Below are 21,632 nucleotides of genomic sequence, written 5' to 3'. Positions count from 1 at the left end.
TTATGCTAATAGGATGCATGCAAATGTGTGTATACATTTGCTTCTACAAGGAAGCCTTCTCCAGCTCCTCTTAGTTACAGCGCCTTCTCTCTCTTATTTCCTGTTTATGCTGTACATGGCTTATTTTGCGTGTGTATACACACACACACAGTACACACCCGTATGTACACACGGGAATAGTTTTATTTAGTGAAACCTACGTATTTCTCACAAGGACTTTGTTCTTTTCTATTTTTTTCTTCCCCTCCCCCACTTACTTCAATTATATAGGTGGTAGAAGAGAGAGAAAAGCGATTTCTGTTTATTAAAAAATATAATAATTAATTTAAACGTTAAAAAAAAAAAAAAAAAACTCCGTATCAAAGAAATTATCCCCTAGACCACATCTCCCACAATCGATAAGGCGGTAGTGTAATCTTGCGATAAGACTCCAATTCCCAGAATCCATCCCAGGCGGGGGGATGGGGGAGCCTTTGAAGTTCTTTCCAAGCATCCGGTTCCCGATGGATTCTGGGGATTGTAGTTCAGAGCCCAATGTGGACCAGCCCACGGAGGTTTCAGCTCTTCCTGGGTTTGCCCCGCTTCACACCTGCCCAGCTGCAGGTGAGTGAGTGTCTCGAGCGTGCGACGGCGTGTAGGAGTGGGGGGGACACCTCTGGCCTCAGCCCTGCCTGCTGCGCTAGCTCCACGCCCAGCACTGGTGGGGGAAGGGAGAGAACGCCTCCGTATGTAAATAAATATGTGACGCATACAAAATAAATGCGGCGTGACTGGGGGGGGGGGGAGGGGGAGGCAGGCAGCCGCGGGCCGGGTGGGCGGAAGGTGGCGTTTGCCTGTCGGAGCCGCGGTTCTGAGGGAGCCTGGGGGGATGGGCGCCCCCAGCCTGGGGCTTCAGATGCGGCCGTCCGCGGGGAGGCACCAAGCGGGGATCGGGGAAACCAGGAAAAGTGGGTACCCGGCGGGGCAGGGGAGGGAACATCGGCAAAGGTTCACGGAAAACATTTCTTAGCCGTTGGCGGGAAAGAGATCTTCTTCACCGGTTTAATTTGTTTTTCTTGCGTGTGGTGGGAAATGTCTGTCTAAATCCTGTTTCTGCCGGACTGGATTTACAGTTTTTCTCTTTCTGAAAATTCTAAACTTAACACACAAACGCGCACAATCAGTATTTCCATATACAAAGGAGAATAAAGATGGAAATGAAGCCATAAATCTCAATTATGTAATATGTTAGCGTCAATTCTTAAATTATTTATTTATTTTCAACATTCATTAGAATTTTTTTCCCCTAGACCCAAACTCTTAACTTGTAACTTTTCTATTTTTCTTTTCTTTTCTTTTTTTTTTTTTAAATAGTAGATTTTTATTTTCAAAATACATGCAGAGATAGTTTTCAACATTCACTTTGGCAAAACCTTGTGATCCAAATTTTTTTACCTCTCTTCCCGTTTTCCCCTTCCTTTAGATAGAAAGTAATCCAATATACATTAAAATGTACAATTCTTCTATACAATTTTCCACAAATATCATGCTGCACAAGAAAAATCAGATCAAAAAGAAACAAAATGAGTAAGAAAACAAAGAGCAAGCGAACAGCAACAAAAAGATGAAAATATTATGTGGCGATCCACATAATCCTCTCTCTGTCACAGACCATTGGAATTGACCCGAGTCACCTCATTGTTGAAAAGAGCCAAGTCTATCACAGTTGATCATCACCCAATCTTGTTGATGTGTGGGACATAAAAAGACCCCTACTCAAAAATGGCTACTCAGAGATCACTCATAGAAAGAATTATTTATTAGAATCTCAAGAAGTGCACCCTCCTTTTCTGTGAGCCAAAGTTCACAGCAGGAGGGCCACTTCCTTGAAAGTGGTCACAGTTTTTATACATTTCAGACACCCCAAAAATCCCACCCTCTATATGCTGTGATTGGTTACATAAGTCTCTATTCCCCTATTTGGTCCGTGGAATGCAGTAGATAAGGTGATGTATAGTTTCTTCTGCCACTATACTTTTTAAATCTCTTGTTTGAACAATGGAATGTTAGTCCAGGACTTATCTAAAATCACGTGACTCCGGAGAAGCCTAAGGCTTCAACTTATTTAACAGGTATTGATCAATATGTGTTTGATCTGTAAGTTCTTCACCCTTTCCACACATTGCCTTGTACAATGATCTCCTGGTTCTGCTCACTTCACTTAGCATCAGTTCATATAGGTCCTTCCAGGCCTCTGAAATCATCTTGCTCCTCATTTCTTATAGAACAATAATATTCCATAACATTCATAGACCACAACTTATTCAGCCATTCTCCAACTGATGAGCATCCACCCAGTTTCCAGTTTCTTGCCACTACAAAAATGACTGGCACAGAAATGTTTGTGCCACATGTGGGTCCCTTTTCCCTTTCTTATAACATGTAACATAATATGAAGCTTGTCTGTTTTCTTCTGGCCTTTTTTTTCTTTTGTTCATTTCACACATGTACACATACACACGCACACACAAAAGACTTCACTTCACTTTTTTTTTAAAACAATTTCTTTGCTATTCCCCTACTTTTAAACTTTCTTCAAGATTAAAAAACAAGAAAATAGAATCATTCCAACAAATACACATCATCAATCAAAACAAATTTACAAATTGTGTTAAAAATATAGGTCTCTTTCTCCACCTTAACCCCATCAACACATCCTTCAGGCAGTTAATCATTAGTTCTCAGACACAATAGTTGGTTATTGCAGTGATCAAAGTTCCTGTCTTTTGAAGTTTATTTTCTTGACAGATTAGCAAACTGAGACACAGAGATGGTAAGTCCAGGGTCACCGGGCTGGTAAGTGCTTGAGACACGTTTCAAACTTAGTGTTTTCATGTCTGACACTATCTATCTTGCCACTTTGCTGGCTGTCTTAGTCTCAGTTTCCTCATCTATAAAAAGGGAATAATAATAATAATTACCTCCTGAGATTGTTCTTATCACCAAATGAAAAAATATGAAAAGAGCTTTGCAAATCTCAAAGCATTATATAAATGCTAGCTATTTTTTGTCATTGTATATTAATATCTTTATTATTGTACTAAAATGTTCAATTCCATTAATTCATTCAGTTCAATTCTATTAATTCATTCAGTTCATTTTTTTTCAGCCATTTCCGTAGGCATGGGTACCTCTTTGCTTTTTTTTTTTTTTTTTTTTTTTTAGCATTTTAGAACTACAAAGAGTGTTTCTGTGAATAAATTTACAGATATTAAGCCTTTATTTTCATCTTGGACTTTCTGGATTGTATGCTAGAGTGTATATGTCCAGTAGAGAGTTTCTTGGCCATTGGAAAGATTTAGTTGAGTACTTTGCATAATTACACATTGAAATCCAGAATGCTTAGACATTTCTATTTATTGTGTGTATCTTCTCCAAACTGCCCTACTATTTATTGCCCCCACATTTTACTGTTTTTGTTGCTTGTATTGGTGTGGAATGGAACCACAAAGTTGTTTTATATAATATGTATTTCTCTTATGCTGTGTAGTTAACGTTTTTAACATGGTCAAGTGTGCTTTGTAATTCTTTCAAAAACTATTGGTATCTCTCAACTGCTTCTGTATTGGCAAAGTGGTGGCTGTTTAAATACTGGTGTTAATTCTCTCTGTATTTTAGAAATCAGACTTTGGTCTCTGACAATCAAGGCTTTCAAAACTTGTGGGAAGCTCCTAGTCAAAATTGCACATTCTTTCAGTACTTTGGGAGGAAATTTCTCTGATTTGAACTTAGCAAGTTAGCTAGGTGTTTTCTATCTATTTTCATACTCCTTAATTAGGACTTGCTATTAGCCATTTTCATTATTTCTTTTCCTATTTAGACAAATTGCTGTCAGCAAAGACTTAGTTAATGACTCTTCCATATATATCCTGTCAATAATTTAATGATTGGATGATTAGGTTACATAGGGAACTTGGGTTACATACTCAGTTCATGCAGCAGCACTTTGGGGGAAATTCTGAGAATCAGCCAGGTCTTCTAATACCCCTAATACCCTGTCCCTTAAAACTTGCCAGGAGCAGAAAGAAAGCATTAGGGTCCAAGACACTAATATCCATGCCCTTCCCTCTGATTCCTGATTGATTTTGAGTTCTTTTTAAAGAACCAAGGTACTTATTCTCACGACTCTGTCCTGAGAAGTTTGGGAGCTCCGGGCAGAATATGTCTCCCAGGTGATTATTTTTCCTCTCTTAGGTCTGTCTTTTAAGACTTCTGGCCAAGAAGTGACACTGAAAGTGGAGGTGAGAATGACTTCTGGGATCCTTACCACCAAGTCCCGGGTAAGTTATTTCTTTCCTTTTTCCTCCAAAATACCATCTCATTTCTAAAAGTGTGTAGTTTTCTTTCTAAACCAAGTCACATACAGGGACCTGAACGTCAATTATCACTTGCTAGAAGATGCTGCTTGTCCTTATGTCCATTGTATGACTCCTGGAGTTCCTGTATTGTTGCAATTGAGAGTTGTCTTTGCATCATGTCATCCAGCCATCTGATGAAATACCAGAGTTATCCAAGGTGCACAGAGCTAGTGCTTCTTTCTCAAGCTCCCAGCAGACCTTGGGCTCCAACCTGGTTGCCCCACCATCTGCACATTTGAGAATGGGCCCAGCTGCCAACAGCCTTCCTTGTCTCTTCTTCCTCCCAGTGATTGAGTGTATTGTTTGTTCCTTACTGAACAAAATACTGTGGATCAAGCAGACGTAAGCCAAAATTCCTATCCTTTAGTTTTTACATAAATATATAATATAAATATAGATGTATAAAATACAGATGCTATATTTACATCTATATTTCATCATATTTTTGCTAAGGTGTTTCAGTCATGTTCAACTCTTTGTGATCTAATTTAGGGTTTTCTTGGCAGAGATACTGGAGTAGCTTGCCATTTTCTTCTACAGCTCATTTTACAGATGAGCAAACTGAGGCAAACAGGGTTATGGGATTTGACCATGGTCAATAACTAGTAAGTATCTGAACTCAGGAAGATAGGTCTTCCTGATCCCAGGCCCAGCATTCTATCTACTGTTTCATCTAGCTGCCCTGTAATATATATATATATATATAGAGAGAGAGAGAGAGATATACACATACATATATGTATATCTATATATAACATATTCTATATGATTACATATATGGATAATTCCTATTGAAATGCATCAGATACAATTTTATGAGTTTTGAAGCAGATGAGAGTCAAAGTACTAGTGTATGTGATTTTCTAAGTCAATATGTGGCTACAAGGTTCAGTTGGCTCCATTCATTTTGGATTTGATACCAACGAAGCCTGATAAAATCAGTGTCGCTCTTTGTTTCTTTTTCTTTCTTAGGGCAAATTTCTTCTTTTTTTTTAAATGTTTATTTTGAAGTTAATAAATGCTGAATAAAATAGGCATTTTCATATACCTAATGGAATAGAAAAAGGATTATCCTAAAACTGTGGATCTTTATATTATATATATGAAATATATATTTATAATTTACACACTCATAAATATATTACTTTTCAATTGTTTTCAGTTCAAATTTAAATTTAAATAAAATTTGCTCAACCTATAGCTTTCTGAGTGTTATTTTTCTGGCACTTCTGTATTCTATTGTGCTTTTTTTTTTTTTTAAGATGTTTTAATGTCCCTCTTTTTTGTGTGTGTGTGTGTGTGTGTGTTTCTTTTGCTACCTGATCCATACACACACACACACACACACACACACACACACACACACACAAACACACATATTCTCTATCCCTTTCTTTTTGATCTTCCATTGGGGGGAAAAAACAAAGAAATCCAAAGCTCTTTTAATGATTGTGCATAGTTGAACAAAACAGATTTACACATTGGCTATGTCAGAAAATCTATATCTTATTTTATGTCTTGGGCTGCCCTTCTTTGACATGAGGTACTTCACCATTAGGCCTTTGGAATCATTGTTGGTCATTGAATTGAACAGAGTTTTCAAGACTTTCAAAGTCTGTTCTTTGTAATCACTGGTTCCCTTTCTGCATGTATGCCAGCTGTCTTTTTAATGATCTATTTTAGACTATTCTAAGAATCAAAGTCAAGGTCAATGGCCTATAGTTTACAGTTGTAGAAGGATTGTTTATGGAATGGGTCTGATAGTATGCCAAATTCTAGTCTTTAATATTAATTTCCTCCCCATAATCCCCTTGTACTTGTGGAATAAATTTTCACATAATTGATATTTGGAAGTAAAGAGAGTAAAAGCTTGGGAGAGAGCAGGCTCACATTAGTTTGGGAGGTAGAAGGTAGGAAGAAAGAGAGAGAGAGAGAGAGAGAGAGAGAGAGAGAGAGAGAGAGAGAGAGAAAGAGAGGAGGAAGAAGAGAAGGAGGAGGAGGAGGAAAAGAATAAGAAGACAAATGAGAGAGAGGGAGGAGAGAAGGGAAAGAGATAAAGGACAAGAGGGAAGGAAAGAAGGAGAAAGTAAAGAGGAGGGGAGAGAGGAAAGAGAGGGAGGGAGGAATAAAGAAAGAGAAAGAGGGGAAGAAAAGAAAGAAGGGGAGAGAGAGATAGAGAGGGAGAGAGAGAGAGAGAGATTGATTGATTTGTTCCCTGACACATTCCATTTGTGGCCAACCTTCAGAGTCATACTGTCGTGATTAATAGTGAGAGAGAGGGGTGTAATGTGTATAATATAGAAAGCTCTGTAATTTTAAAGAGCATGCTTTGCTGGGGGTCAGTGTGAGAAATGATGTGTAAGCTTGGCTTGTCTAGAGCAGGGAGCACAGTCAGTAGGGTTTCCAGGCAGCAGTCCTTGATGGGGGCACAGAAGGTCCTCTCTGCAGTGGTAAGGCTCTGCTAGCTTCGTGCTTCCCTCCTGGGCCATGGGAGGGTTCCCTGGGCGAGCAGGTGTTTTGATCTTTCAGAAATCGCTGACCTTCCAGGATGTGGCCGTGCACTTCACCTGGGAGGAATGGGGGCTGCTGGAGCCGGCTCAGAAGGACATGTACAGGGACGTGATGCTGGAGAACTATGAGAACTTTGTATCTCTGGGTAAGAACAGCTTCTTCTGAATCGCTGGGCTACGGGAGGTATCTGTATTATCAATTATCCTAAAAGTTGCAGGGTTTTGCAATTGCTTTGCTTTGATGTGATATGCAGGTATACTCACTTGAGCATGTCTAATGTAGAAAGATTCCTTAATCTTTTGGTATGAATAGACATAGTATTTCTGATGGTGTACAAGAAGTCATGAAGGTGGGAAGTTGTCTAGAAAGAATTCACAGACTTGGACTATTTTGAATCAAGGGACAAAAACTTTATTATAACTCCATAAGGTGGGCTAAGCTCCCTAGCAGAACTTGCAATTTACAGGGAAAATTTATAGGAAAGTATCAAAGCAAGGATTGCTAACTCTGCCACTTGCTTACCTCAACTGGTGATTAAGGAATGTTTATACAAAATAACCTCGAGGTTGACATCTGTATCTTGTCCTTCTGATTGTATACAGTAACTGTATCACTTTAGTAGCCCTGTCTATATAAGACAGTCCTGTCAATGGAATAAATTCAATAAAGGCTCACTTAGGGACCAGGTCATCCTGTGAGTATCCGTTTCAGGAACCCACCTAGACACTGGGTTGCTACCAGGGACGTGGCCTTTTGTGGGAGTGTGTCACCCCATCATTTCTATTCCACATGAAGGGTGTTTGTTTTGTCTGTGTGGAAATCTGTATAGCTTTTCTGCATTGCCCCTGAGGTTATAACTTCCCTAGTTTCAGTTTATCCTGGTCCTAGATTCTGCACTCAAGTTCTGTTGTATCCCCTTGAAGACATGAAAAGTTCCTAGTCTCCTGGAAGGGAGTGTATTAAAATGAATGTCTTTTCTTGGAACCCAAATCAAACTCCATCACTCATTCTCCCTCATGCTTGATGGCAACACAACCCAGAGCATCCTTCCAGCTCCTTCTTTAAAATGAGAGAAAGGATAAGATTGACTTCTGAGGTGTCACTTTGCCTTTGTCCTTTTCCAATGTTTTCCCCATGAGCAGAGCTTACAGAATCCAAAGCAGATGTGATCTCCCAGTTGGCCAGAAGAGATTCCCTGGGGTTGCCGGAGGGAAAAGTCCCAGGAAGCATTTTTGTAGGTGAGTGGGGGATAAGAAATGAAATCCATGGGTGTGACTGGAATTTTTCCAATGCCTATCCATCTAGATCCCATCTTTCCTGCCTCTTCTTGTGATATTTTCTTTCCTTTAATGTCTCCCTCTTTAAACAGACCTGCCCTCCTCTCTCAGGTATAGATGAATCTCACCTGTATTGAAAAGCTCAAGCCCATTGGGTGTCCCTAGTGTTTGCTTTTATCAGACTTTGACTTCTTCTCTGTTCTTTGCCAAATCCTTGCTTTTTTTTTTTTCTTTTAGCTTTTTTAGCCTTTGAGATGGATAATAAAAATTATTATCTCATATTATAAATAAAGAGACAGATTGAAGCTCCTATCCTCTTTAATAACTTTAACTAACATTCAGTGACATTTATTGGTATGGGGGACTTTTGGTCAGCTCCAGGGCGAAGCTTTCAGGAGCTGGCCAGCTGGGGTTGCCATAGTTGGTGTCTATATCCCCCCCTTGCCACACCATGTCTGGTGATATGGTTGTGGTTCCCATAGATTAGTAATGAATCAGACGAATGGTAAGAGGACTGACAGAATAAACTGGGTTTGTCTTTAAGGAGAGAAGAATTTGTAGGACTTGTGGTCACTACTACCAAGTATTTGAAGGGCCATCTTCTGGAAGAGGGATCCAACTCATTCTCCTTGGCCCCAGAGAGAAAAGAGCAAGAAAGAGAGAGTGGATATGCCAGTTTTTGTTTGTTGGAAGGACAACCTCCATTATTTAGATCTGCCTGTAAGTGGTACATTGGGCTGAGTTGTGAGATGATGGTTTCTCCCTCTGTGCAGGCCTTCAAACAGGTTCTGGTTGGTCACTCATCAGCGGTGTTGTGGAGGTCAATTCAGTTAGGTACAAGAGTTAGGCCTGATGTAAGGAAAAGCTTCCTAATAACTAGGTAAAAAATAGAGGGGCACTAGACTGCTTTTCAGACTTTTTTTAGGGAAGACTCTTATTCAGGCATAGGCAGGGCTAAAGGTTCTCTTGGATCACTTCTGCATCTGAGGTACTGTGATTTCCTTTCTTTTCTTTTTCTTCTAAATTTATTTCCACATTTATCATGTTGTACAAGAAAAATCAGATCAAAAAAGAAAAAAATGAGAGAAAAATAAGCAAGCAACAACAAAAAGAGTGAAAATACTATGTTTTGGTCCACATTCAATCTTCATAGTTTTGTCTCAATGCAGATAGTTCTCTCCATCCCAAATCTATTGAAATTGGATTGATTTCCTTTCTTGAAACTTTAGTATCTCGATTCCCCTCCTATGTATAGAACTAACTCATCTCTGTCTTTTTAATCTCCTTTGTCTCCTGAATCCTTTTTCATTCATTTTGTGTGTCCTTTCAAGGACTTCATTCCTTTCTGTTCTTTAGAGACCCCATCTACTGTTGAGACTTTCTCTTTTCTCCCTCTACACTTTTTCTTTGGTGATTTCATCAGCTCTCATTGATTCTCTCATTTATTTAAAATCATGCAGCCTATGACTGACTTATGCTGATGACTCCCAGATCCACATTTCCAGTTTTAACGTTTCCAGACCTCTGAGCATCTGCATCTGTCCGTTTGTTCTCCTTCAACCTCTCTGAGTCAGTGTGTCCAAAATGGAATTTGCTACCTTTCCATATAGACATACTATTAGTTGAATTTCCCTGTTTGTGTCAAGCCCTTCTTTCCACAATTGGCCTAGATGGGTAATCTCAGCACCACACTTGACCCTTGCTTTCTATTAGCCCCTGCAATTGCCAAGTTTTATCAGTTCTATCTCCATAATTTCTCTTGCATCTATTTTTTTGCTTCCCCTTAGGAGATCCCTACCCTGTTTGGGTCCCTAATCACTTGCTGACACTAGAAGAATATTCTTCCCCCTTTCCATCCATGTTCCACCATGATTTTCTGATGGCATATTCCTCCCCTATTCAAAGGCCTTTAGTTGGTCCCCAGTTCCTTTAAGGATAAAACATAGTTTCCTCATCCAGCTTTTAAAGACCTCCTTAATCTGATTGCTCCTTTTCCATTCTGATTTCATATCATGCCCCATCTTAAATTTTCTGTTCCAGCCAATGGCCCTACTGTCCATTGCGAGAACTCAGCAGCTCTCATTTGTGGGCTCTCTGTCTGGAAAATATTTCCTCCTCATCTCTGTCTCTTAGAATCCTTATCTTTAATTTTTAGCTCAGGTATTATTTACCCAAAATGTCTTTGCTTCCAAAGTAGCAAAATTCCCTTCCTCACCTGTTAAGTCACTTATTATGGTTGTTTGTTTTTCAATTGCATTTGACTCTTTGTGATCCCATTTGAGCTTTTCTTAGCAAAGATATGAAATGGTTGACTGTTTCTTTCTCTCTGCCATTTTATAAATCTAGAACTGGAGGTAAATAGAAGTAAGTGACTTGTCCAGCTAGTAAGCTATCTGAGGCTGTATTTGTATTCAGGTCTTGACTCCAGGCCCAGTGCTCTATTGAGTCTCCTAGTTGCTTTTTAAGGTAATCTCCCTTAAAACCATTTTTAAATTTATGTGTCTAACCTCACAGTAACATGAGAGTTTTGAGCATAGGGATTATTTATTTCTGTTTTTCCTATTGTTTCTTGAGTACCCTAGCTTTCCAGAGAGTAGACTTGTAATACACAGTCACTGAATCAAAGTGAGTGATCAGGGAATGATTTATCCAGAAACAGGCCCTCTTTGGATATGAATAGGTGGACTATGGGAGGTGTTAAAGGGAAGAAATGCTCCTGGCAGGGAAAGCTGCCAGAATCAGACAGAGAAGTGGAACATCCATGGACTTAAAGGTGAGTTGGGGTGGTATTTACATGCTTTCCTAAGCCTTTGGATATTGTCAACTCAACAGGGGTGGGAAATATATCAGGTTTTGAGCAGGGAAATACTTTGACATTAATGATTTGAGTAAGATAAAAATTAGTTTTGTAGAAAGTTGATTGCAAGGGGAAGTAAGCTGGCTTATCCATCAATTCAGTGTAAGATAATAAAAGCCTGCATTCAGGACCTTGCCTGCTTTTTTGGATCCTTCTCTACTTTGTGATATTTCTCCTGATTTCCCATCCTCTCACTTTGGTGATCTTGCCTGTATGCTGACTCCCTCAGCAACGAGTTTAGTTCATGTTCAAAGATCTCTACTGTATCCTTAGATTTTATTTTCATAATGGATAAATCTCAAAATTCTCCTAATCTGGCTCTTCAGGTAGCAAAATAGCATCTTTCCCTCCCATTGGCAGCTTAGGAACTGCCTCTCTTTCCAGCCTGAGAAGGCTTGAGGACAGATGTTCTGTACTGGAGCATTCTCAAGGAAAGATGAAACTGCTGGTGCAAATTGACGTCCCTCCAGAGGATTCTCTTCCGAGCTAAAAGTTTTTTGGATTCCAATTCAATCCTTCAGTCTGTTACGCATCTCACCTAGCTTTGTCATTTACCATTGTGATAATCATATTTCATATCCCTTATATAGAGGGGACTGCTTTTGAGCAGTGTTCTCTGAATTTTTTCTTTTTTCTTTTTTCTGAGGCAATTGGGGTTAAGTGACTTGCCCAGTGTCACATAAGTAGGAAGTGTTAAATATCTGAGGCCAGATTTCCTCTGAACTTTTTCAATCGTGTATTCTTTAAAAAATTGATGAGCATTCCCCCCTCAGATGTGTATATTTACTTTTAAATTTTATAATAAACTATAATATGGTATATCAATATTATTTCCATTACAAAACATACACAAAAATGAAAAATTAAAATAAGAGGTGAAATAATGAATATTTAAACAATTATTTTAAATTCCAAATTCTCTCCCTTCCTCCTGCCCTACCCCCTTCACTGAGATTGCAAACAATTTGACATAGGTTATACATGTGTAGTCATGGAAAATATATTTCCATATTAGTCATGTTGTAAAAGAAAACATAGACCAAAAAAAGGTCTCAAGAAAAATAAAAATAAGTATGCTTCAATATCAACTCTTTCTCTGGAAATGGTTAGCGTTTTTCATCATAAATCCTTCTGAGTTATTTTGGATCACTGTATTGCTGAAACTAGCTAAGTTATTCACAATATTTTAAAATACTGACTATTACAATGTACATAGTACATTTCACTCATGGAAGTCTTTCCAGGTTTTTCTTTTTTTTTCTTTTTTTTAAAATTTTTTTTTTATTTAATAGCCTTTTATTTACAGGATATATACATGGGTGACTTTACAGCATTAACAATTGCCAAACCTCTTGTTCCAATTTTTCACCTCTTACCTCCCCCCACCCCCTCCCCTAGATGGCAGGATGACCATTAGATGTTAAATATATTAAAATATAAATTAGATACACAATAAGTATACCTGACCAAAACGTTATTTTGCTGTACAAAAAGAATCAGACTCTGAATTATTGTACAATTAGCTTGTGAAGGAAATCAAAAATGCAGGTGTGCATAAATATAGGGATTGGGAATTCAATGTAATGGTTTTTAGTCATCTCCCAGAGTTCTTTTTCTGGGCATAGCTAGTTCAGTTCATTACTGCTTCATTAGAAATGATTTGGTTGATCTCGTTGCTGAGGATGGCCTGATCCATCAGAACTGGTCATCATATAGTATTGTTGTTGAAGTATATAATGATCTCTTGGTCCTGCTCATTTCACTCAGCATCAGTTCATGTAAGTCTCTCCAGGCCTTTCTGAAATTATCCTGCTGGTCATTTCTTACAGAACAGTAATATTCCATAATTTTCATATACCACAATTTATTCAACCATTCTCCAACTGATGGACATCCATTCAGTTTCCAGTTTTTAGCCACTACAAAAAGGGCTGCCACAAACATTCGTGCACATACAGGTCCCTTTCCCTTCTTTATAATCTCTTTGGGATATAATCCCAGTAGTAACACTGCTGGATCAAAGGGTATGCACAGTTTGATAACTTTTTGTTGCTCATCATTTCTTATTGCATTACATTCTCATACCATAGTTTGTTCAGCCATTTCCCCAATTAACAGATGCCCCCTCAATTTACACTTTTTTGCCTAAAGAAAAGAGCTGCTATAAATATTTTTGCGCATATAGGTCCTTTTCCTTTTTTAAAAAATCTTTTTTTGATACAGACCCTAGGAGTGTTATTGTTAGGTCAAAGGATATACATGATTTTATAGCCTTTTGGGCATAGTTTCAAATAGTGCTACAGAGTGATTATACAGTTCACCACTTCACCAACAGTGCATTAATGTCTCATTTTCTCCATATTCCTGTCATTTTCCTTTTCTGGAAAGCCAAGCTAATAGGTATGAGATAGTACCTCAGAATCATTTTAATTTGCATTTCTCCAATCAGTAGTGATTTAAACATTTTTTGTTTAAATATGGTTAAATATGCTTTGATTACTTTATTTGAAAACTGTTCCTATATTTTGGTCATTTGTCAGTTGGGGAACAGTTCTTATTTTTATAAATTTGATTTAGCTCTTTATATATCCCAGAATTGAGGCCTTTATCAGAGAAACTTGATTCAAATTTTTTTTCACTGTTGCTGTATTTTTCTTCATCCTATTTCCATCCTCCCATGTTTATTTTATTCTCTTTCTCCTTTTAACCTGTCCCTCCTCAAGTGTTTTGCTTCTGACTGCTGCCTCCCCCAGTTTACTCACCTGTCTATCACCATCCTCCTTCAAATATTCCTTTCCCTTCCTACTTTCCTGTAGGGTAAGATAGATTTCTATACCATATTAAATGTGTATGTTATTTCCTCTTTGAGACAATTCTGATAGAAATAAGTTCACTCACTTCCCCTTAATTTCTTCCTTTTCCCCCCACAGAAAAAGCTTTTTCTTGCCTCTTTTATATGAGATAATTTACCACATTCTACCTCTCCCTTTCCAGTTCTTCTATATTTTCCTCTTTCACCCTTAACTTTTTGAATACAAAGGGAGATCATCCCTTCATGTTCAACTTACCCCTGTGCCCTTTATATGTAATCCTTCTAACTGCCCTAAAATGAGAAAGTTCTTATGAGTTTCAAGTATCATCTTCCCATATAGGAATATAACCTTATTAAGTCCCTTATGATTTCCTTTTCCTATTTATCTTTTTATGCTTCTCTTGGATCTTGTATTTGAAAATCAAATTTTCTGTTCACCTCTGGTCTTTTCATTTAACAATGATTGAAAGTTCTCTTTTTCACTGAATATCCATTTTTCCCCTGAAGGATTATACTCATTTTTGCTGGGTTATACTTGGTTGCTATCCCAGCTCCTTTGCCCTCTAAAATATTATATTTCAAGGCTTCTTATTCTTTAATGTAGAGGCTGCTAAATCTTTTGCTCTCCTGACTGTAATTTCATCATATGTGAGTTGTTTCTTTCTGGATTTTTGTAATATTTTCCTCCTTGACCTGGGAGTTCCAGAATTTGGCCATAATATTCCCGGGAATTTTCATCTTGGGATCTCTTTCAGGAGGTGATTAGTGGAGGTGATGTAGAATTTCAGGACAGTTTTCCTTGCCAATTTCTTGAAAGATAATGTCTACGCTCTTTTTTGAGCATGAGTTTCAGGTAGTCCAATAATTTTAAATGATCTCTACTGGATTTATTTTCCATGTCATTTGTTTTTGTTTTTCCAATGAGGTATTTCACACTGGGTACTAATTTTTTTTTATTCTTTTGGTTTTGTTTTATTGTTCCTCAATTTCTCCTAAAGTTATTAACTTCCATTTGCTCAGTTCTGATTTTTACAAATAGTTTTCTTCAGTGAGCTTTAATATCTCCTTTTCCATTTGGCCAATTCTATTTTTTAAGGAGTTTTTTTTTCTTTGGTGAATTTTTGTGCCTCTTTTTCAATTTGGCCAGATTTTCTATTTAAGGACCCCTCTACCATCTGTGAGCTGAAAACTCTGGAAGCAGTCATTGCTGCTGGTGATTCAATGACTCCCATGGTCTATACCTGGTTTATGGGGCTTGGTTTGTGCTGGTTGTACTCTACTCTCACCCAGGTATGACAGACTTTTTCTGACTACCTTCTAACTTGTCTTAGGCTGGAAAATTATTTCACCTGTCCTTTTGTGGATTCTACCACTCCAGGAATTATTGCATTTATTTATTGCATTATTTGACGGTGTTCAGAGGGGTTTGGGGGAGACTTCAGGTGATTCACCACCTTTTCTCTACCATCTTGGCTCCACCTCCATATTCATTTTTTTTATAGAGACATTCGAAGCCATGAACTTTAGTGTTGGATTTTGTCTCTATGAATCAGTGACCATGTTTATTACTTTTTTCCCTCATGTATTGTGGATGCTCTTTATGATATTTAGGTTTTTTTTTTAAGAGTTATAGAAGTTTTTTTCCTCCTTATTTCCCCCTTTAGTTTAAAACCTTTTCAGTTAGAGTTTCTTGGACACTTTTTGCTTAGGACTTCATAATCTGCTGTCTTTTCTCATTTCCTGTTGGAAATATTATTTTTCCTTATGAAGACCATTAGAATTGGGTAATAAACATCTTATTTGACCAGTCTTGGGAGTTTCTCTGGTACTTCTCAGATTATATGTACATATAAGTCAATAGTCATATCTCTATGACTAATGTCATCAACAGATGGTCAGGACACTCTAACCAACCCTATTTATCTCTTCTTCTTCTGACATTTAACAAATGATCTCTTTCCTGTCAGCACCTATGAAATTGCACAATGGTTCCTCGTGTCAGGAGTTTCTCCTTCATAGGTTATATTCCACACTTTGTTGGAATAGCCATATGCCTGATAATTATTCCTAGTTAGTCATGGCCTTCCCTTTCTCCTCTCTGTTCACATTCTTCCACCTTGCAACTTTAAAATATGAGATAGCTTTCCCCTCTTCTTCTTTAGTTTTATTTTCTTTGATTTTACTTTGAACTCTTGCTTCTTTTTTTGTTTATATCGCAAACCACATTGAATATTTACTCCTTTCTTCCCACTAGATTTTCTTCAAGAATGTAATATACTTGGAAGACTTCATCCTGGAGAGAAACCATTTGAATGTAATCAGTGTGGAAAAGCTTACTGCAGCAAACAATATCTAAGTGAACATCAAAGAATTCATACTGGTGAGAAACCTTATAAATGTAAAGAATGTGGGACAGCTTTTCCTCAGAAGAGACACCTTAAAATGCATAATATAATACATACTGGAAAGAAACCATTTGAATGTAATCAGTGTGGAAAAGCTTACTGCAGCAAACAATATCTAACTGAACATCAAAGAATTCATACTGGAGAGAAACCCTATAAATGTAATGAATGTGGGGAAGCCTTTAATCGGAAACATTCTCTAGGCCAACATGAAAAAATTCACACTGGAGAGAAGCCTTACAAATGTAACGAATGTGGGAAAGCCTTCAGTCAGACGAGACACCTTAAAACTCATAAGATAATTCATACTGGAAAGAATCCCTTTGAATGTAATGAATGTGGGAAAGCTTATTGCAGTAAACAATACCTAACTGAACATCAAAGAATTCATACTGGAGAGAAACCCTACAAATGTACTGAATGTGGGAAAGCCTTCAACCGGAAACATTCTCTAGGCCAACATGAAAAAATGCATACTGGGGAGAAACCCCACAAATGCAATGAATGTGGGAAAGCCTATGGTCAGAAGAGACACCTTAAAATACACAAGATAATTCATACTGGGAAAAAGCCTTTTAAATGTAATGAGTGTGGGAAAGCTTACTGCAGGAAACAATATCTAGCTGAGCATCAGAGAGTTCATACTGGAGAGAAACCTTATAAATGTAACGAATGTGGGAAAGCTTTCAGTTCTAAGGCAAATTTTTATGTACATAAGAGAATCCACAGTGGAGAGAAACCCTACATATGTAATGAATGTGGCAAAGACTTTACACAGCAAGGACAACTTAAAATGCATAAGATATTTCATACTGGAAAGAAGCCCTTTGAATGTAATGAATGTGGAAAAACCTTTTACACCAATTCTGGCCTTAAAGAACATAAACTAATTCATTCTGGAGAGAAACCTTTTGAATGCATTGACTGTGGGAAAGGCTTCAGGTTCGGTTCAGGTCTTTTGAAACATCAGAGAAGTCATTCTGAAGAGAAACCTTATAAATGTAATGAATGTGGGAAAGGCTTCAGGCGGAGCTCATATCTCATGCAACATGAGCGAATTCATACTGGAGCAAAACCCTATGAATGTAATGAATGTGGGAAAGTTTTTAGGTGGAAGGGAAACCTTGATTCACACAACAGGGTTCATATTAGGGGGAAGCCATATTCATGTAATCAATGTGGGAAAGCCTTCAGGGATCAGGACAGCCTTAATGCACATGAGAAAATCTGTACTGGAAGGAAATTCTTTGAATGATAGTAGCTTATAGTCAGAGGCTAAACTATGCTGCACATAAAAAACAAAACAGTTGACAGAGATGCTTTGGATGTTAAGCATCAGTGAGAACTTTGTCATTTAATATGTACTATTTATTAGTTAAGAAACACGGAATTCTGCAGGGTAAGAATCCTATGACTAATGAATGTGAAAAATGTTATGCACAAAAAACCTTAATATTTTTTAGGAAACCTTATTTTAACTATAATGAGTGTGGGAAACACTTCAAATGGTATGGAATAGTGAGGAAGTTTGAGACAATGATGGAGAGAACCTTGTTTGTGTATAAAATGTAGAGAAGGATTAATGAGAAAATAAAACTTATGAATCAGAGTTTTCACACTGAAGGCATTGCATTTAATGTAATGAGTGTGGCATAATTAAAACAGAATAGAAACCTGGAGGACCATAAGAGCCTTTTAGAGAAAGAAATTCTCTGATTATAATGAATTGAGAAAGCCTCCAGGCTCAGTCATACCTTTATTATACATCATAAAATTGTTGTGGAGGTTATTTTTAAAAAATATACTTGGGAAAAACTTCAATTAGGGGAACACATTACATGACTTCAGATAATTTATCTGGGTGAGAATCTCCATGAATGTAGTAAGAATAGTTGAAAGTCCATCATTGATTTATATTAATGAATCACACCTGCAGGTTTGATGGAAAGAATACTTCAAAAGAGTTCATAGTCTGAAAATCCCATTAAAAGGGGCCTCAGAGGTCATTTGGTCAAGTATTATTTCAGAAAATGAATCTTCTATCCAAGATGAAAGTTTTATTTAATTCTTGTCTTAAGACTTTTAATTAATGGAAGTTCATTGCTTCCTTAAGGTAGTAGACACCACTTTTGGATCTAATAATTCAATTTTTTCCTTATATTTAGTCAAAATGGACTTCTTTGCACTTTCTCTCATGTTTCCTAGCTCTGCTTTCTGTGGCCAAATACATATTTAATCTTTTTTTTCTTTTGACAATCTATTATATACTTGATATCAGCTATAATGCCTTCTCTTAGTCTTCTACAGAAACATCCTCATTTCCTTCCCCCCAACTTCATATAACTTGAATTATCATGTCACTGTCCTGGTTGCTCTTTTTTTTTTTAATACTCAAACTTGTCATTTGCTTTTTGAAATATGGCATGAATGAATGAAAAATCATTAGTTATAATAAATTAGTTACTGGCTTCCTAAATGCTAAGTATTGTGCTAAGTACTAGGGATATAAATACAAAGAAGAGATATTTCTGTCCCCAGGGAACTTATATTTTTACAGGGGAAGAAAATATACACAGGGGAGTAGCAATATGGAATAGTTATTTTGGCTTGACTATTGATGTTGTGGAAAATCTGACATATTACCTCCTCAGCACTAAATAGTAATGATGAGAGCTGTTTGATGTTAATGAGGAAAGATAACCTGAGATGTGTGCTAGCTGACATTTTTTGTTAATAATTGGATCAAGGCATACTTATCCAACTGCAGACAGAATAAATCTGGAAAGGAAAGCTAACACAGTAGGATCATAGAGTTGAATTGTGAATTGACATATCCTTTTCCTACGAGCATTGGTAATATTGATTTCATCATAATTAATTTGATTTTTACAGAGCTGAAAACTGAAAATAGAAGAGGGAAAAGAATGTAGAATGTGCCAGCTAGCCCGACATACAGGACATTTAATGCACTCAGCAGTCAGGATAGCATAGGTCTCATGGTGAAAATTTTAGAGATAAAAGATGTGACAGAACTAATGAGAATATTTTGGATAGATAGGGTCTGAACAGTGGAACGATGGCACTGTCCTCATTCTGAATAATATGACATGCCCACTGTGTCCTGAGATTGAATTAGCTTTCTTTGCCTGTAGTTTTACTTTATTTGACTCCTTGTGAATCTTTCATCCATGAAAATCTTTTGACTTTTATCAGATGAAACTGCTCTCTAGCCCTGCCTTGTAAAGTTGATGTGAAACATTTCATTTACTCCTACTATATTTCATCTGAATTAGTTGGTCCAGTGTCTAGCACCCAACTTCCTAAACTGTGAGTCATGATCCCATATAGGGTCTTGTAACTGAATGGAGGTTGCAATATTATGATTTATTATCAGTAAATGTTTGATTTGCATACCTATTTTACATACTTATATGTAATGGGCTGAGGCTTGAGTTGATGCACTGAGGTCCCAAGCACATGAGGCTAAATAGTAATTGGACTACACTTGCTTGGATATATACATGCTTGGATAAAGAATGGCCCCCTCCCACTCTCTGTGCAAGTCCTGATGTGTTGTATAGGAAATGACAATTTTGGTGGGTGGAGGCAGAGAGACAGGAAGAGAGGCGGGGAGAGATTGAGCCTGGGTTCTACGCTTGTAACTACTGGTCTTGTGGCTGCTGATCTAGCTAGCTTCTTGACTCAGCTGCACACATTGCTATTGCCCATTCTCTTCCACCGCTGATCTTTCTTCACTGAGAATAAAGATTGACGATTTTCCCCTAACCTGAATTCCTGACTCCGGCTGATTTTAAAATACGCGGTCTTCACACTTATATACCCAGGGCCATGTAAAAATTTTTCAAGCAAGTTTAAGCAACCCTGTTTTAGCAGGTCAAGCTTTTTTGAATACTGACTCCATGATCCTAGTGTTTAGCTTTTCTTTGCAGGTTTGTTCCTTTTGCAAGTTAGAGAAGCACGCCTTGATCCAGCTATTAATAAAAACATCATCTAGCGCAAATCTCAGGAACACTATACTGCAGAACTCTTTCCCCCCATTAACATCAAACAGTTTTCATCAAAAGAAATCATACTTTATTCAGTGCTGAGGAGGTATTGTGTCAGATTTTTTCCCCCAGCAACCTTGAAAGAAAAATGACTTGGAAGTTTCCTCCATAGTGATTTAGAAAACCACAAATTAACATTATCCATATTGTATTTAGTTTTTTAAACATTTCCCAATTACATTTTAATCTGGTTCAGGCTGCACTGGGGATTCTGCAGTTTGACACTGTTAGTGTGGATCCTAATCCATTCTCCCTGAAGTTGGTCCCCGTGAATCCACCTATTTATCTGAAGTCCTTTCGTGAATTTGGACACAGTGAGTGTACCAGTGAAGCACTTTATTCATCTATCATCCCTTCCCCTTGATGGGTGACAAGCCCATCTTTTCCCATCATGATTCATTGCTGACATCTTTTATTCCTATTTTTTGGAGCTTCTCATTGGTTATGAGTTATACCCTGTTCACACTTATCTTGGACCTCTCCATTGCCCTCTGTGTGATATTCATATCTAATTCTTTGGAACCACTTATTATTCCATATTTTATTGCCTGACAGTAATATTGGTATTTAAAAATGGGCCTTTGTTTTCATGGGAAGCTTGATAATATAAGCTTTGTAATTTCCCATTGGCAATCCAGCACCTTCTCTTCCTGGTCAACTTTGATTCTGTCCATCTGTATAACCTTTCTCCAAATATACATACTTTTGGATGAGTTCTATAGGTTACTATCAATATGCATATTTTAATTTGGGTAGCAGATATTCTTCAGCTACTTGGTCTTTCCTATTTGGATGGAAAGATAATTGATTTCTTCCAGAAGACTGCATGTAGTATCCCAGGGTTTGATGCAGTTAGCACGTGTTATCTATAAACAGGAACAACTGGAAGATATCCCTTTTTCGACTTTATGTTTAATCTTCTGCATCATGGTGGCAAACAATTTTGGCAAAAATACATCTTCTTTGCCTGATATTTGTGAGCATAGAATTGTAGAACAGTATTACTTCCATTATTTTATCTTTAGGATGATTTTAATTTATGGGTGGAAAGCCTCTTGTGGCAAAAGAATCTGTAAGTTGGCATTTTGTTCTGTCTGACCAAATTCCTTTGAACAGTGGGATCCCAAATTCTATATATCTTTCAGTTAATTTTGAAATGGTAATGATGTGGTCTATTGTTAAGGACTGCTTTCCTTAATCTTTAGTAATATCCTCATTAGTTATATTCTTATTTTGCCATACTTCCTGACTGGATTAGATTACAAATTCCTTGAAGGTAGGGACTAGCTTTTGTTTTTTTTTAATA

The 21,632-nt window shown here is 37.4% G+C and overlaps 1 protein-coding gene across 1 annotated transcript; it reads left to right on the top strand.

Annotated features, from left to right (window-relative positions):
* The first annotated feature begins 359 nt into the window (after window positions 1–359).
* LOC105749133 (zinc finger protein 883-like) lies at window positions 360–19,657 on the top strand. The gene is made up of 5 exons (XM_031949815.1): window positions 360–603; window positions 4,234–4,319; window positions 6,927–7,053; window positions 8,051–8,146; window positions 16,109–19,657. The coding sequence occupies exons 1-5, from the start codon at window positions 462–464 to the stop codon at window positions 17,512–17,514; spliced, it is 1,857 nt and encodes a 618-aa protein (XP_031805675.1). The 5' UTR covers window positions 360–461; the 3' UTR covers window positions 17,515–19,657.
* Window positions 19,658–21,632: the final 1,975 nt, after the last annotated feature.

Source organism: Sarcophilus harrisii, chromosome 2 (assembly GCF_902635505.1).
Source record: "Sarcophilus harrisii chromosome 2, mSarHar1.11, whole genome shotgun sequence".
Lineage (NCBI taxonomy): Eukaryota > Metazoa > Chordata > Mammalia > Dasyuromorphia > Dasyuridae > Sarcophilus > Sarcophilus harrisii.
The sequence above is the reverse complement of the archived record's forward strand: the minus strand, read 5'-3'. Positions and strand labels throughout refer to the sequence as shown.

Bases quoted from the DNA above. Each gene is read 5' to 3' on its own strand.
- LOC105749133 (XM_031949815.1), top strand. From the start codon at position 462: ATGGGGGAGCCTTTGAAGTTCTTTCCAAGCATCCGGTTCCCGATGGAT. The intron at 604-4,233 runs GTGAGTGAGTGT...TTCCTCTCTTAG, and splicing joins TCACACCTGCCCAGCTGCAG to GTCTGTCTTTTAAGACTTCT. The intron at 8,147-16,108 runs GTGAGTGGGGGA...TCTTCCCACTAG, and splicing joins CCCAGGAAGCATTTTTGTAG to ATTTTCTTCAAGAATGTAAT.